This window comes from Fusarium tjaetaba (assembly GCF_013396195.1).
Source record: "Fusarium tjaetaba strain NRRL 66243 chromosome Unknown NRRL66243_c0000145, whole genome shotgun sequence".
Taxonomy (NCBI): Eukaryota; Fungi; Ascomycota; class Sordariomycetes; order Hypocreales; family Nectriaceae; genus Fusarium; species Fusarium tjaetaba.
The window spans coordinates 1,225-18,615 of record NW_023501341.1 but is presented as its reverse complement, the minus strand read 5'-3'; the positions used below and the strand labels follow the sequence as shown (position 1 = coordinate 18,615).

Sequence of the window (17,391 nt, the reverse complement as noted above, 5' to 3'; positions counted from 1 at the left end):
TGTCGCTTGTGTACGGATATGGACATGTATGGACGCGGTTCAGTTGGTTCAGGTTCCAGGATTGGAAATGAAACCTAGAGTTAACTCGACGGTGGACAGTTGAGACGTGGTTGTGTGGGTCCAAATGTTACGGCAGCCCAGGTGGGTAGCAAGCCCGTTTTTGTCACGGTTACACTTCAGCTACGGTTCCGTCAGCACTACGGAGTACGTGTTCAACATTAGCTATCCATGGATCGAAGTTTGATTGATTGATGATGCCATCGACTTCTGCCACTCGGTAAAAATAACATATTAGCTTTCTTCCCTTCCAGGCAGAATAGACTCTATTTTCCTCTTATCCAATATCGAAGTGTATATTCCTTTATACAATGGAAAACCCCGCGATTAATTACTTGTATGATTTGGCTTTCGTCCATGTATATGTACCTATGATCCCACCAGACTCGATTCCTGTACTCACATATATCGTTCATACAACCTCAGTCTAATCTTCAATCTCCATACTTCTCTAAACTCCAAATGTTCAGGTAGCAGACACATCCAATGAATGTCCATTGACAAGGGTAGTCCAGGAGCTGCAGTCCATGTGAGACACATGCCGACGAGGGCTGGCTGAGTTGAAAAAAAATATCATCCAACACAAGCGCCACCAATCGCTAACTCAATCTCAGGCCTGTTTACTCTTATTTTCAGCCGCACGCCATCCAAAGAAGCTGAGTATCACTCTTGAACCGTTATACTTCCCAGAAGCAGTAGCATACCCGAGAACTTTCTCACGACAGGTGAGCATGGCCCGATACTCTGATACCCAAGCAGACTCAAAACTAGCAAAAAGAAATGATCACGCTGGGGATCGAACCCAGAATCTTCTGATTCGTAGTCAGACGCCTTGCCATTGGGCCACGCGACCTTGCTCTTGAATGATTCCTGGCGACCAAATTCCCGTCCAAGATTGTGGACGACACAGACAGAGAGCTTGCTTGTACCTTAAGCGCGGTTCTGAACTTCTGAGATCGTACATTGTTCGTTGTACATCTGCTCATGTTGTATATGTGGAAATTACCGTGATTGCCTCCGTAGTCGACCTATTCTGAGTCCGCAGTTCCCAAGTTACCACGTTGTTGGTAGGGTTGTCAGTTGCAAAGTTAAGCTTTCCCGTATGCTGAAAGTGATATACCAGACACACCACTTTATGATGACGTTTCAAAAGAACAATAGCTCGAGTAAGAAATATCTGCCCATTCCATAACTATGGGCATTCAGGGCGCGCGCTTCGTGTAGCGATGAAATGCATTGATCCTGCCAGACTCCCGTCCATTGACGACGTGTTCTCTTCAGGAGACAGTTGTATACTGAAGTTATGTAAGGGCACAGGAAGCGATATATATATATAGAGTGGTCGGAGGTGAATGGAAACCGGCAAGTCCATGTCGCAATAAGTATTGGTGGAAAACGTCTAAGGTCTGAAGGGCTCTTGCGCGACATAGATGGTGGAATGCAGGACGCGGTGCTCCGTACAGCCGCAAGAGCGCATAAAACGAGCCTTGTTGTCTAGCCAATCATGGCTCAAGGGAGTTACACCATGGCTCGACCAATCATTAACCACGATACAACTATAAACTCATCAAGTTAAGAATCGTAGCAATTATGTCGCTGATAATAATCTTATATACATATATTACAAGGACTTATTCTTTTGAAATTTCTGAACATAAGCATAAAGGTCTGCGTGAAGGAACATTCCAATATCGAAATCATTCTCAGAGTTAATTTAAATGCCTGAATGCCTACTGCTGGGCACTAGTCTTTTTACAGAAAAACATAACTGCTATCAGAGCGACATTATCTAGATATTGTTTTATGTGGTGATACTAAGTCCTATCCAAGCGCAAAAGGTAGCATATTCTCCTGGTGAGAATTGGTACTGCTGAGTGCCAAAATCAAAAAGAATGATCACGCTGGGGATCGAACCCAGAATCTTCTGATTCGTAGTCAGACGCCTTGCCATTGGGCCACGCGACCTTTACTCTTGATCTCGGGGGCGGTATTCAGTACCATTATTCTGGAGTAGTGTGGAATTGATGCTTTGCAACGCCTGCTCGTTTTATTGACGTGACTGTGGCTACGGGTCTTGATCCTGAAATGGCTTTTGGTTTTATTTTTAATGTTCGGTGGCTAAGTATTTGGCTTTCCTTTGTTAGGTTATGACTATGGTGAATTATCATAGCAGAAAAGACCTGGAGGCGATCAAGTCATGTTTGGAAATGGATCATCCTATCTGTCTCAGTGTCTCCCGTCGACGAAGATATAAACTAATTCTACCACGTAATAAACACCGGATTAACCTCAATAGACATACAGTTACCATGTTCCATATCATATGATATTGAGTTTCAAACATGAAACTGTTGTTCAAAACTTTCGTTGTCCTTTAGGGTAACGCTTTGGTACATGCATGATTCCAACACCAATCTACCTGAGCTCAAGCCATGGTGACTCAATTGCAAATCGGAAAACAATCGCTCTTTTGTACTGCAAGCCTTTACCTTCTTCAGTTGCTTATCAAGGTTCTAAACACCAAACCTTGGGATACATATGCGTTGTACCCGTATTCAGTGCTTCCATGACAATAGCAAAGCCCCACAAAAAAGTCAATGACTCCCCTCCGGCGTCGGACTCAGCAACCAAAAAGTGGTAAACACCACATCTTTAAGAGCCACGCATCCTCATTACTCCTCAGTCCGTCAGGAGATAGATCACCACCAAAATGGCCCCCTTCAACCTTGAAAGCTGTGCTAGGCCAAACATCTTGGCCCTCCAGCCATATCGCTGCGCGAGAGAGCATGTTGCCCCTCCCCCGCCTTAGAGCAACGACTAACTTTCCCCAGCGACTACAAGGATGACGGCACCAATATCCTTCTCGACGCAAATGAAAACGCGTACGGGCCTTCTCTGAGTGCAGATGTTGCGGAGAAGGCTGCCAATGGCGTGGAGGTCGACTTGCTGGGCCTGCACCGTTATCCTGACCCTCACCAGGAACCGTTGAAGAAGCAGCTTTGCGAGCTGCGAAACACCCATGCCCACACAGATAAGACGCTCAAGCCTGAGAATTTGTTTGTGGGTGTTGGTAGTGATGAAGCTATCGATGCTCTGCTGCGATGCTTCTGCGTTCCTGGAAAGGACCGCATCCTTACATGCCCGCCTACTTATGGGATGTATTCTGTGTCTGCACAGGTCAACGACGTGGCTCTCGTCAAAGTTCCCCTTTTAGAAGCCCCAACCTTCAGCATAGACGTTCCGGCTGTCATGGAAGCCCTGACAAAAGAGTCCAACATCAAACTTGTCTACCTTTGCTCGCCTGGAAACCCCACTGGCTCAGTCCTCGCCAAGTCTGATGTTCAGCAGATTCTGGATCACCCAACGTGGAACGGCGTTGTCGTTCTTGACGAAGCATATATCGACTTTGCCCCCAAAGATGCTTCTTTGGCTGAATGGGTGACCGAGTTTCCTAACCTGGTCGTTATGCAAACCCTCTCCAAGGCCTTTGGTATGGCTGGCATCCGCCTCGGTGCTGCATTCACATCGCCCCCTATTGCACGACTGCTCAACAGTCTCAAGGCCCCTTACAACATCTCCAGCCCTACAAGTGCCCTGGCGTCCTACGCTGTCTCCGAAAAGGGACTCGCTATTATGCGAGACCATCGTGCGCGCCTCATAGAGCAGCGTGATCGTCTTATCAAGGAACTTCCAAAAATCCCCGGTGTTGGTCGTCTACGAGGTGGCACTGAAAGCAACTTTTTGCTTTACGAAATGCTTAACACTGCAGGCGAGCCGGATAATACTGTCGCGTTGGCCGTATATGAGAAGCTTGCTGAGGGTAAGGGTGTCGTCGTGCGATTCAGAGGAAAAGAGCACGGATGCCAGGGATGTCTACGAATTACAGTCGGCACAGACGCCGAGGTGACAAGATTTCTGGAGTCACTGAAGACGACGTTGGTTGAGGTGAGAGGCTCTTAAACTGGAGCAACAAATAGGAAAAGGGCGATACAACGATGACGTTCTACGTTGAAACCAGACCTTCTTAGACGTAATCTCGTGGAATTAATAAAAGCAACACTCAAAGTATGAGCGTTTTATACCAAAGTGGTCTCTCAGACCGTTTATCCGAATACCCGACGCCAGTTCCATTCTATATCTATAAGGTCTAATGAATATCCAATACGTTTTTAGGCCCATCCCAAGAACATCAGAACACTTCCAATACTGACTGAAGCCAGAACGAAATCCGCTCGGGGGATACTAGCAGCATCCTCACTCTTGGTAGGCTGGGCTGCAGTTGCTGATGATGTCTCAGACGAGGACGTTGGTGTACTCTTAATTTTGGACTCATCCTTTTCCATGGCAGCCCAGTCTGTGCTGCGGACAACCTTGACATCATCGCCCTTGAGCGGCGCAGGAGCATCACTTAGTAACAGGCCCTGAACAGCTTCAAGAGCACACATTTGCTGCCCAAGACCGGGATTTCCATCGAAACCGGAGTTATACCATCGCATACCACACTCACGGCCAGACTTCCCTCCTGTGCATGTTTGGACAGCAGCCTTGGCCGATGGGAGAAGATGAGCATGGACATGGTCCTTCAGAGCGGGCTGCATCTGAATAGACAGGTACATGAATCGTGCTAGATAACCTTTGAAGGTGGACATGTCGTCGTTGCAGGTGTTGACAGTCTCGCAAGCAGCTTCGTACATGACATTGGTCGCATTGGGAAATGGTGAAAAAAACCAATCGGTGCCCTCCAAGAGACGCTTTGAGCGGTCGACCCATTCTGGCTTCTCAGTGTAGTTGGCGAGAACTGCCGCGCCGTAAAGATATATACCGCTGGTGTAAGTAAAAGAATGGTATGTTGTCTTCTGGCAGTTGTCTTCTACACTGGCTCCGTCATAGACGTGGTAATTGCGGTGATCGATGAAGCCTACTTCCCAAGACCAGTCCCAGATTTTAAGAGCCCAGTCGAGATATTTGTTATCGCCAGTGATACGAGCTAAACGTGCGGCAAGTTGGAAGAAACCGCCATTGCTGACCGAGTTTTTGTATGTCATGCCATTCGGGTTACTTGGGTAGATCTGCCACAAGAGGCCACCACCACAAGCTGTTGTATTCCATCGACCCGCAAGCTCATTGAATACGTTGATGCTGATATCGAGCCACGATGGGAGGCTCTTGTTGGGCTGAGGGAAGTTTCGCTCAGCAGCGGAGAGGACGGCTGAGCCCCAGAAGAAGAGATCATCGTTACCCTCCTCGTCGGCATGCTCTGCAGGCATGTAGTCCTTACCAGTGCCGAGATTTGTAGGCCCCAGAAGAGCCTGGATGACCACATCATTGTAACTGTAATCTCCGGTAAGGTGGTAGTAGTCGAGCATGACACCCCAAAGGGCACCAGCTACCCACCAGTAGTATGGATCTTGAAGGTCACCGAGATCCTTGGGTACCGATGATGTGTTGCCGCTGTAGTACTTCATGGCATCGAAGGCGAGGGTACCTGCTACATCTCGGATTGAATCTGAAATGGTTAGTGAACCAGAACTCCAGTTGACCGCAGAACATACCTGGATTTGAAGTGTCAAGTGAACTGGGAGGCGTTTTGGTAGCGATGGCTACAGAAGCCAAACTGGCTAAGGCGATGAACTTCATAATGTGTCTATGGTCGATGATGGTATGGTGTATGGTGTCTATTTGAGTTTGCTTAAGATGCTTGATCGCTCAGCGATAGTCTTCTCCTGGAAGATTGATGCAAGTCTCTTGGGTGCTGGCAGTAAGTTGATAGCTTTCGTAAGGTAGGTCCGATAAATGAGTGTAAGTTCAAGGCAGTTAACGGCAAGCGATATGGAATGAGAGTCTTGATATTCGAGAAAGAGCGAGGCGTTCAAGTCAAACAAATCAAGCTACCACAAGGTACCTAGGAACAAGAAGAAAAAATTCAGGCGTGAAAGTTGAGTACGCCTTCGGGGGCATGAAAAAGTCAGATAAGAAGGAATAAGAAACGAAGGAGGGGCCACCGAAAGATAAAAATACAATCACAGCTGAGAGGGAACGGGAATACGAGAACGCAATGAGCTAAAGCTGAAGCTCCAAAGACGTTTGTTCTTTTCAGGCTGGACTGGGCTAGTCCAAAACGTTGATAGACGACGGGGGCTAGTCCAGGTATTAATACATGATACCCTTGCTTGGCGGACTGTTTTCAGAGTTAGACACACAGGGAGGATATCTTTGAGGAACGAATGACGAATCATGCTGGGTTCAGGCGTAGACTGAGACTTTAGCTGATGAGCCTCAGACAAAGTCAACCGTTGAATGATGACCTCTACATTCTATGGAGAATGGGTTACCGAGCTCTCCCCGCAGACGGACATGACAAGGAACACAACCCCTGATGGCCCTGCTCTCGGCGATCAGCCGTTGATTGTGGCCAGTAGAACATGGCATCATGTTGGTGTTACAGACACAAAGAACCGGCTGTTTCGACTGGCCGCGCGGGTAAAGGATTTACAGTTGCCAAACCACGGTTTTTGTTTCCCAGGAATATGTATGAATCTAACGTTACCTACTGCAAGGTACTGTAGGATCCAGGGGTAAATGCCACTAAACTCTAGCTGATAGATACCTCTGGGAGGGGATTGGTAGGCGTCAAAAGTTGGAGGAAGAGGCTTGGCGCCACCATGTTCATGCCCTGCCTAGAGGACTTGGGGGATCATCGCAAAGCATTGAAGGTTGATACTCTTCTGGGAGAACTGGCGAAACAGTACCGGTTCTTCTAGAGAGTGATGTTCTCTGCTGCGTAACCATACATCATCCAAACTCGAGCAACACAAACTCAATATCCTTGCCCATCAACTCTGCATTAACGTTACGGTCCTCATCTCCACTGCCCCCACCCCCAGCAAGCTTTCTTTTCCCTGCCCTTGCATGGGCTTTCGCAAAGATGATCGTCTCGAAGCCTGACTCACTGACGAAACGCGATGCTCAAAAAAGGAGATCTTGAAACACGAAACAACGCCGGGCGTTTCTCTCGTCTGATCTTGATTGCAGCGTTTCCGACTTTGCCGTGTTGCCATACGGCACTCATCAACTCAGACACGTGGAAATACTTGAGTGTCGCATTCTTAGAGGACTCGAAGTAGAAGCAACTAACTGTCAGCCTAGGTCTGTGCATTGTTTACGAGATTCGGGTCGGTCCCGACATTGGAAGAAGCTCAAGGCCAAGCTTCTTGTCTTACATGTGGAGATGCAGGCGGAATCTAAGATCCTCAAACTCTTGGTGGCCGCAGAAAACTCAGGACTTCATTCCTAAGTGATGAAAATATCTAGGTAGATTCAGAAGATCCCAGGGGAATGCCAGCGGCTCTTGTGCAGTTTTATTTCGGTCCACTGATTAAGGACTGAGCCAAGGGCTCTTTTATAAGTTCTGTTGAACGAAAGCGCTGTTTCCCATGTCTCGGAACCTTGAGATTGCTAAAATGCAGTCTTCGTATGGTTGTGAAGCTACCGGAGCTTGGCCGGATGTTGTCTTCCTTTTTGAGCCTCCTTGCAAGCCCGTCAGCAGTATTAATTAGCGGTCTTGCCGTGCCACCGTCTTATCTTAGTGAGACTACTTCCGGCGTAGTTCTGGAGCATGTCTTAGAACCAGGGGCCGGCCGCTTCTCACTCAGGTCAAGTTATTATAAATTTATTGAACCCGATAAGCAGAGTTTTGGGTATCCATGAGCTGACTCTCTCCTTCAGATCAGATGTTACCATTGTTGGCTGAACTATTAATGAGCAAGGCATACTCTTGCGACTGCATATATGAACACTAAATGCTACAGCGCATCGGCCTTTGCGGTTCAAGACACGGCTGGTCGCCATGTCTCTCAAACATCCTATCCCTTCTCTCCGCCATTTCCCGTCGTTCGCCTCCATTCCCAGTGCCGCGTAATCATCAAGTAAAGCATGCGTTGAAAGTAAATAATAAACCCAAAATAACAACATCGACAAAAACGCATCTCTACATTTTGATCGAATCATGAATTGTGCTCACCCCCATGGTTTTGTGGAGCCCCCGGTTGCTGGTGAATGACAGATCGTTATACAATGAACAGCCAAATCTCGTAGGGCTGAGAGAATGGCTGGTATAGTTGAAGTCTGCAGCGAGAAGTGGAAGGCAGGAGCATCAAGTCTTCCTTCTTTGCCAATAAATTTCAATGCAAGGTCCGGGCCGCTGAGCTTAAATTAGACGGCAAGTGGCCGAAAGAGGAAATCGCCAAAACCAACCTCATCTGAGTTGGGGATTTGAGAGTATGAGCAAAGGGGTTTCATTCCGATGATAAATGGAACCACTACAGAGTCGTTGTGTTGTGTCAAGCAAGCTCGCTCAGAATTGGAAACAGATCGTAGTGATAGACTGACAGGTCAGCTCAGACGGTGTAGCAGCAATATGTACGTAGTATGCCACCGCAAACATATCGATTGCATGAACAATTCTCCATAACAACCCGGGGTAGCTATTTGTCTATAGTGAGAAGCATATAAATAACGTTACATATCAACTTTCGTTGAGGCGAGCGGGGACGCAGCCAGCAATGCAGCCCATTGTGCAACCACATCACCATGAAAGTTCAAGATGCGATATCTCAACACTTTCGCAGCGTAACTCGAATTTGCAAAAGACAAAACATAACTACTGATTCGTGCCTATCTTGTCATGCCAGAATTGTGTCCGTATGTGCAAAAGTGAATGCGTGATTCATGGTTGAAGTTTCATATAACAGAATCCCTTTGGAACGCAAAAATGAAGTTATATACTCTTGTGGCTGTTGTCTACCGACCTCAATAATAAGTTTGACTTTGCACCTGCCGCTACTCCGTAGATTAGCTTGGAATATGATATTAGGTCCGCATAATCATCCATATAACAAGCATCGATTGGCTTGCTTTGCTTAGTCACGTCAAACGACATACCATCAAACTGAGGGAGCTTACGTTGTATTATAAGACTTGGAGCCTAACAAAAAGGGATAAAAGTGGTAGAATCCATTGAGGGCACATGTACACTTCAAGATTGCAATTCGGCATAGTTATAATACGTGATATACTAAATATGCAAAAGGTGGAATGCATTTGAAACATTTATGAGGCTCTGGTTTTGGATGCAATATCAGTTTGACATGAAGAAGTTGGTATAGTAACTCCATGGTAGTCAGTGATGTTTAAATTAATCTTATGCGTCGCGTAACATCGGGTGAGCGGTGTGAAAGTAGAGGAACAAGAGCCTGACTTGGTATCCCTTATGCAGTGCTTTGGCATTCTGCGCTTGTTTGAGCCACGAGCGAGCTATTCATCGCGCCAATACTTTGGTAAATGTAACACAACTATCTTCCGCCTCGAGGCAGAAGAAGACATGAGAGTATGAAGTCTAATACTAAAATAAAATCTTGATCTAGGTAGTATGCGAAATGCACCGAAAGTTTTCATATCAGGGCCACAGGCTTCAAGTCTGCTGAACTTCAAATATGGCTCTTGAGGGTTTGAGGTTCCACTATTATCCTCAGCTTGTGATTGGTCGTGCAATATGGAAAGAGGTACTCATTGATGAAGGGGCAATGCGTACAAAGATGCGTTAGGGCATCGTAAGCGGGAGCTTGGTGTTGAGGAGGACAATAATTCTCCTAATGCATTCATGCATTCTGAAGACATTCGACCCTAGTTAGCAGAGAGTTAATACTTGACAAACCCTTTGCTCTTGCAGCCCCTTTATCCATGTATGCATGTGAATATGCATCGAGGTCAATTTTTTACAATACTTATGGACGTAGCCAGTTGAGGGATTGGAATTTCATGTACGAAAAACGATGAATGTCACTCAATGAACATCTAAGGGGTGCGTAACCACTTTGGCCTACTTCGAATATTGTTCAATCTTGAATGATGAACCAGTTCTGCAATACCTTCACATGCCGGGTGCTTTTCTTAATTTATGTTGGGTTGCATTTTTCGTTGGGGCGAGGCAGCTGAAGTCTCTCCTTCCGACCTCTGCAGAGTGTGGTCCTGGTTGGTTGTAGGTTGGGAAGGAGCGATGCCAATGTACCCAACCCGACTTGTCATGGAACTCGGGAAGGAGCGATGCCAATGTACCCAACCCAGCTTGTCATGGAACTCGGGAAGGAAGGAGCAACCTCCCCTCTTGGAATTTGAGCCCACATACCAGAATTGTTTTCTTCATATCAACATCGCCGAGTACAACAGATCATACTTCATAATTTCTTCAATTTCTTTCAATTGCTCACAATGCGTCAAGCTTCCATGTTGCATTATGTTCGCGTACGACAGGCCACTGAGCCGTCTTCGCATGAGGCGACGTCCTCAACTGCAGCCGAGCAAGATGAAGAACAAAGATCTGTTACCCCGACTACTTTAGATGTTGGTGATAGTGCTAACGTGGACCTTCCAGACCTATCCCGGCATTTGCTGGGTAATATCCAAGATGTGATCCACGACATGGGACTCGACACTGAGTTCACGACCTACAAGCAATTTGCCTTCAGCAACATTGCAAGTGGTCAATACAAGGAGAAGCTATTAGGCTTCCTCAACACCAAGCGCCCAGACCCAGATCGTTCGCTAATCCCTATCGAGGCATTCGCTTCTAATAACGAACGTTCTGACTGGGACACCCATTGCCCAAAGATTGACAACCTTTGGGATCAATACACACAGTCAGTCAAGCCTCTACTTGGCGAAAAGTACGACCTTTCATGGTTAAGCAAGCCATCTGGTCCCCTGACTGCTCGTCTTCTTGTGTTATGGCACTTCCCCACGACCAACACACCAAACAAGACGTTCTCGCACACAATGGACCAAGGTAATCCATGCCTCAGGTCACAAAAGGTATGAATGAGAACCCCTCCTGGGAAAACTCCGTTTTTTCTGTGGTCAATTGCCTACTAACACATTACATAGTGCAAGATCGGTCTTCCAGATGACGTCCGTACACAAGATGTCAACCCCGTTCGGGTGTCGTACGCATTAAATGACAAGCCTGTTTGGGAAAAGCAATTCGACAATTGGGATAAAATCGAGCACTTCAACTACGAGTTCACAGTAGCGACATGCCTCGACGTCCCTTTTGTTCTCGTCCTCGGGAAGGAACCATTCGAAACTCTCAAACTAGCTCACCAGAGCCGACAATGGAACCTACGCCCTTTAGACATCAATTTAAAGGTCGAGCATACGATGTATCACCAACCCCTTCGCGTCTACCTTTCAGTCAACCCTCAGGGTGAGGTCAAGCAAGTGGTTTTAAGGTGTTTCCATACTGAGTATGCTTTCAACACACCAAAGACAGTCCACGGTGCAATGATGGACTTTATGTGGAACCTTGCCTGTGAACTAGCAGGTGTACCTATCCATAACTCGACATACTTCTCTTTCAAGGTCAAAAACAACAGTGGCAAGATCTTCAATTCCAACAAAACCGAGAAAAAGATCGATGCCGGTACAATGCTCAAGCAACTATGGAAGCGCGAGCAGGAGTCTAATCGACTCATCACCATGGAAGAGATCGAGTTTTATTTTGCGAATAAGCTCGCTGCCGTCCCAGAACTTCGACAGTCCCTTGAGGAATCTGCACAGCGGGGCGAATCACTGCTGTCAGCGATTGAGCGACTCGCAACGCAACGTGCAGCAACAACACTGCGCGAACGAAATGAGAAACGCAAGCAGTTTCTACCACCACCGCCAGAGCCTGCCCCTAAGCGTCTGAAGAACCCAGACAACCACGGAGGTCAGGCCATCAAGGCGACGCGTGAGTGGCAGTCTTCTTCGGCTGGCCAAGCAGCTTTAGCTGGCCAACAAAGGAGCTCCCAGATAAGGGGAGACAAGATGGAAGCCAAGTACCAGGCCTTTCTGAGTCTCTATCAAGTACGCCAGCTTGAAGTTGCGCGGGCAAATGGCACTCTTACTGGTCAACAGGGCCAAGCCATGGCACGCTTCAACACAATCAAGGGCTATCACGACAGCAACGATCGATCAAAGCTGTCAAATGCCTTGGGAAGGTACATGGTCTTTTATGACAAGAAATACCCACGAGGTATCCGTTTCGAGGGTGATGGAGGTCCCCGGCAACAGGCTGACCCCTTTGCCAACCAAGATCATCCCGCCTGTGTCATTCTGCAAGGCAGCCGGCTCCTTCGCACTCGTGAACAGAAGAACGCGTTGGCAGGACCGGAGACATAGATACGTACGTGATCCGAACTTATACACCGTTATAAGATAAGAGAACGTGACCCATTCTTCATGTTTGGGAAGTCTTATGCACCGTCATGAGAATTGCCTCATCTTCGGATGAGTAAGATCTTCAACCCCCGAGGAAGAAGATATTGCCTGTTGCTCTTGAGCTTCAGAAAGATCTTGGACTCTCCGGAGAAAGAGATACCTTCAGTGCAATTATATCATAGAGATATTTCAGCTATGAAGGAAGCCCTTCGGGGTAAGGGTGACGAAGTCGGACTCTGCACCTCCACGTGGTGTTGCCTGGAAATCCCGCGCTTACTAGCTGGGAGCCAACGCAGAGACGCAATATCCGGAAGGATATTTTGAGAGGTCTTTTATCTGAGGAGCTGTGCTATGCTAGGTCTTGCGTTGTCGGGCGCATCGTGTGCTGATATTCAGTTTTTTTCTTGTTGTTGTTTGACATATAATCGAGATATAATCAATCTTATGAGAATTGCTTTCATTCATATAGGGGGACTCGGAGACTGTAAGTAAAAAATGCTTTGAGTGTAACTGTAGATGAAAGTATTGGGAAAATACGGCTGCTGTTTTTGCGACTCTTGTTTGTGGATCTCGGGGAGTCGGGTGATGCAGGGCATATGAGAAGTAAATCGATAAAGCGGGAGGACAAGGGAAGCAATTTGAGCTTTACTTGTTGCATCTCATCAGGATATAATGCACCTCTCATGTTTCTTGCCACACGGAGCATGACCCTCTTCAGCAATCTATCCCACTACCCCTTTTTGACGCCATCAGGAGACACTCATCACCAAAATTTGTGACAAGAGGACAATAACTCCCGAGTGTTCAAATACACTTGACCACAGCTTGCCAGTAGCAAGGCCTCGAAGCTGTAGTATGTGGGCGCCTACGAGCGGGGAAAGGCAAGTCGGGCGGGCAAGGCAAGTCAAAACCTCTGTGCCCTGGTGATATCCCTCCTCCTTTGTTTTTTAGCCGTTAACATCATGAATATCAACATATCTTCCGCATCATCAACAGCACTTGTATGTCAGCGTCCCTTGATTTGCCCGGCCCTCTTGATTGCTTCGCTTCGCTGTTTCCCACCTGAGTCTTCCTGCTACTGCCGCACTGTTCGGTACACAGATCCTTTCCCTTGGTTTCCTTGGCTGGAATAATTGCCACCGGGTCAATGCGAAGCTCGTTTCCCTCTCGTTATTCAAGCTAGTACCCCTCCTATCACAATCTCTAAACACTTCAGGAGACGGAGTTCAGAAATCCATGAGTATTCAACAAAAGTGTCTCTGATATCTGCTGACTCCTTTTCCTACAGAAGTCTACTGCCACTCCGGCCGTAGGCACTTCGAGGTCCTTCATTTCGCCGCGTTATCTCGTCAATACGTTCACGACATGTCTGCGATATCTTCCCATCGTTTTCCGCACACTCCCTAAACATACTCACGACATTTCATCTGGAACCGCATTCCAAGGGTTGAGAGGAGGCCACAACTAGATAGGCTCCTAGTTATTGGCTGGTTCTATAACCCGACCACGAAGAAGAATAAGAAGTACTGGCACCTCCTAGTGATACACCGATGATTCAGCAATTGTATAATAAGACCCGAGTACTATGAGTTACAATATCGAAATTTCTTATGCACTTTGCTGCTTTCATGATTAATATTCCAACCCCATTAGCTTGTTGTCGAGTCTACACGGCTTTATTGTATTGATACTGGCACCTTTTTCATGCCCCTTTCTTGAACATGGGCTCATCAACTGATACATATAAACTAAAAGTGTTACGCTTTATTTAAAGGACTTCAAGAAGAAGAGTTACTCCCGGAAGCCGTCGGCCTCTTCGTCACTGTTTCCCCCCTCAAGTAAAATGTGACTGCCCCAACCAATACCGTCATGCCTGAGAAAACCTGAGGACGACTGTCCCGGTTGGGAAGGAACGCTCAACCACTCCAACAATTTAGGTCGGGAAGGAAGGAACTTGAGCTCCGACGAGAGCTGTCCGCCCAATCAGGGGTCCCAATCACTTTGCTGCCTCAGGGGGAAGGAACACTCCTTCCTCAACAGGCGTTCTTAAGCCCTGAGGTTCTGGCAAAGCTTTTCTTTTCCATTCATCACTAGCAACAACTTTTCTGCAATCTTCAATTCTTTATTTCACAAAGACAACAGCAGCAATGGCTCCCTCTGGTCGTCAAACACGTCTTACGGTCACAAATGGCCTTGTTGGGTTAGTGCGCCCATCTCCTCCCTCCCCAGTGCCCTCTGTTGGCGCTGGTGCTGCTGATGTGATTTCAGACAAAGAGAGTGAACAGCGTCAAAATGCTGTTGGTAAGACTGCTCTAACACTAGGTATTGAGACTTCTGTCACATCCTATCGGGCACTGGCACTCTCTGTCATTAAAGATTGCCCCCTGAAGCGGGAGCTTATTGCTTTCGTCGATAGCGAGACAGAGGACCCTCAAAAGTCTCTCGTCCCTATCGGCGATTTTGTTGCTGACAAGGATAGAGCCGATTGGCATACCCATTGTCCCGAGATGATGAGGCTATGGAAGGACTTTTGCACCAATGTCACCGACGCCTCCAACGGCCAAGTTGCTATCAACGAGATGGCAGCGCCTTCAGGCCCCAAGAAGTCCAGAGCCACGTTCCTCTGGCACTACCCGACCAAGACCTCCCCCAATACGATCTTCTCGCACGTCATGGACCCAGGCAGTCCAAGTCTGAGAGTGCAGTCGGTAAGTTGAGCCGTTTGACACGACCTTATGAGTATGACTAACATATACTAGATCAAAAACGGGATGAGGACGGATCTGAAGACTCTGGACTTGATTCCTATTAGAGTTGATTACAAGGTAGAAGGCCCTCAGTGGAAGGAGACTTACGGAAGCAGGTGGCCACAGATCTACCAAGCTTGTCTCGACCACGCCAAGGAGCTTATCAAGGATGACAGGTTCATCTTTGCCGTTGGTAAAGAGGTGTTTGCACCCCTGAAGCAGATCTGTGGGTCTCTCGGGCTAACACTAACAAACCTTGACCTGGACGTCCAGACACAGATGTGGGAAAAGAAACCCCGTATCTACATTGCTCGCAATTCAGCTGGCAATATAGAAAAGGTAATCTTCTGGACGTTCCATGGTCAATTTAGCTTTCACAACAAGAAGACCAATGTTGGGGCAGTGTGGGACTTACTTTACAATGCAGGCTACGAACTTGCTGGGGTCCCTGTCCTGAACTATGGCTACTTTGAATGGAAGGCTGGTAACCTTGACACCCGTGGGTTGGCTGATCCAAAATCACAGGTCGGAAAGATTTCTGATCGTGATATGTACAATACCCTCAAAGACAAAGAGGACGCAGAGGGCAAGTCCTGCACTATTGAACTAGTGCTAGACTGCTTTCCTGCACTTATTCAGATGGACCCTGAGCTGCCTGACAAGATCAGGTCAGCGGTGAGTGAGAAGGGCTACAGTCCCATTCATCCCATCCTTCTATTCTTCCAAGCCCAGGATCGTCCAAAGTATCTGGCGGCTAAGCGAAAGAACGCTGCTCCTGCTACTCATGCCCCGCGCAAAAGACGTGTTAACGCTGGACAGAAGAGAGGTCATGATACCAAGAGAGCCAAGCTTCTCTCCAAGTACGACGCCCTCCTCAATTCCTTCGAGGCTCGCCAGGCTGAGGCCCATCGATTCGATACGAACAAAAGCGCCGAGTATGCCCGTGCTCTCCCCAGACTCGATACTATTAAGCAGCTTCGAGCCGATGAAGAGTGGAAGAAGTTGAGCACCAGTCTTAGTTGCTGGGCCACCTTCTACTCTGAAGAATTTCCACGCGGATTACGCTGGTCTCTCGATGGCGGTCCTGCTATCGTCCAACCGGATCCTTTTGCCAACGCGACCCAGCCGGGGGTTAGGCTCTTTGACGCGACCTATTTCAGGGACAAGTCAGCGAGACTCGCCGCAGTTGGACCTCTTGTTGAGGATGACGAATGATCCATCACCTTCGGTGTGACGTTCTAGTCCATTCAGGTATGACACATATCTTCCAATAGTTCCTAGCATATATATATATATGTATGGGATATGCCTCATTCTTTATGTTTGAGTAAGTCTTGTGCACTGCCACGAGAATTGCCTCATCTTCGGATGAGAAAGATCTTCATACCCTTTTGGGCAGAAGATATTATCTCTTAAACTCTCACGAGAAAGAGACACCCCAAGTGCGATTTTTATCTATAGATATTCTAGCCGAGAGGGGCCTTATCTATAGATATTCTAGCCGAGAGGGGCCCTTCGGGGTAGGGTGACGGAAGTCGGACTCTGCACCTCCACGTGGTGTTGCCTGGAAATCCCATACTGTTCACAGTTGGGAGCCAACGCAGAGACGCAATGGTTGTCTGTTTATGGAAACATAAACTGGTTGTCGGGGGATATGCTGCCAGTGGTTCTGTGTGGTATATTCGCGTTTCGTGGTTGAGTTGTAATTCTTGAGATCAACTTTGGGCCATTAAAGGAGGATCGGAACGGAAATGAGGCGAGATAGCGAAACTGGAAAATTGTTAAAATGTTAGTACTTATACAAACAATAGTTTATGTACATATGGCATTTGTTTATTGAGCATACTAGATTCAAGTTGGTGATTAAGCAACCAGCCCAGGCGACAGAAACTACTCCTGATCGTCTTAACCGGACAGCACTTGTTATTTCGGACGAGCTCTCTATCTCCACTGTCGGAAAGAGTTCAAGATGGAGGCCAAAGTTGGCTATTTGGTTGTGCTCATGTGAAATGGTTCTGAAGGTCGATGGTCCATAAACAGCCTCTCACCGAAAGCAAAAAGAAAGATCAAGATTATGGAACAATAAAATAACACATGTGGTGGCGCACGGACTGCTGCTTTCATTTCTCCCATATGCCAGCAGTGCTAACACTGGCGAGCAACCGAGGGGCTGGAAGAAGAAGCGTGAGATTATTTTACTACTCGATATTTTAAGGTTTACCTATATATACCCAAGACACAGGGACGTTAACAATAATCCAAGACAGATCGATTGGTCTAGTGGTATGACAGGATCATCCAATCTGGTTGCCTTCCCCCCGGAGGCACGGGGAGG

At 47.3% G+C, this 17,391-nt stretch overlaps 4 protein-coding genes across 4 annotated transcripts; 3 read left to right on the top strand and 1 right to left on the bottom strand.

Annotated features, from left to right (window-relative positions):
* Window positions 1–2,623: 2,623 nt before the first annotated feature.
* Window positions 2,624–4,017, top strand: FTJAE_7240 (histidinol-phosphate aminotransferase; the record flags this gene model as incomplete). The annotated part of the gene is made up of 2 exons (XM_037353938.1): window positions 2,624–2,694; window positions 2,889–4,017. 2 exons carry the CDS (start codon window positions 2,624–2,626, stop codon window positions 4,015–4,017), a joined length of 1,200 nt encoding a protein of 399 aa, XP_037205647.1.
* A 209-nt stretch (window positions 4,018–4,226) lies between these two features.
* Window positions 4,227–5,694, bottom strand: FTJAE_7239 (DFG5; the record flags this gene model as incomplete). The annotated part of the gene is made up of 2 exons (XM_037353936.1): window positions 4,227–5,563; window positions 5,610–5,694. 2 exons carry the CDS (start codon window positions 5,692–5,694, stop codon window positions 4,227–4,229), a joined length of 1,422 nt encoding a protein of 473 aa, XP_037205646.1.
* A 4,629-nt stretch (window positions 5,695–10,323) lies between these two features.
* Window positions 10,324–12,270, top strand: FTJAE_7238 (uncharacterized protein; the record flags this gene model as incomplete). Its single annotated transcript, XM_037353935.1, has 2 exons — window positions 10,324–10,923; window positions 10,996–12,270. 2 exons carry the CDS (start codon window positions 10,324–10,326, stop codon window positions 12,268–12,270), a joined length of 1,875 nt encoding a protein of 624 aa, XP_037205645.1.
* Window positions 12,271–14,456: 2,186 nt separating this feature from the next.
* Window positions 14,457–16,271, top strand: FTJAE_7237 (uncharacterized protein; the record flags this gene model as incomplete). Its single annotated transcript, XM_037353934.1, has 2 exons — window positions 14,457–15,017; window positions 15,069–16,271. The coding sequence occupies 2 exons, from the start codon at window positions 14,457–14,459 to the stop codon at window positions 16,269–16,271; spliced, it is 1,764 nt and encodes a 587-aa protein (XP_037205644.1).
* Between the last annotated feature and the right edge of the window lie 1,120 nt (window positions 16,272–17,391).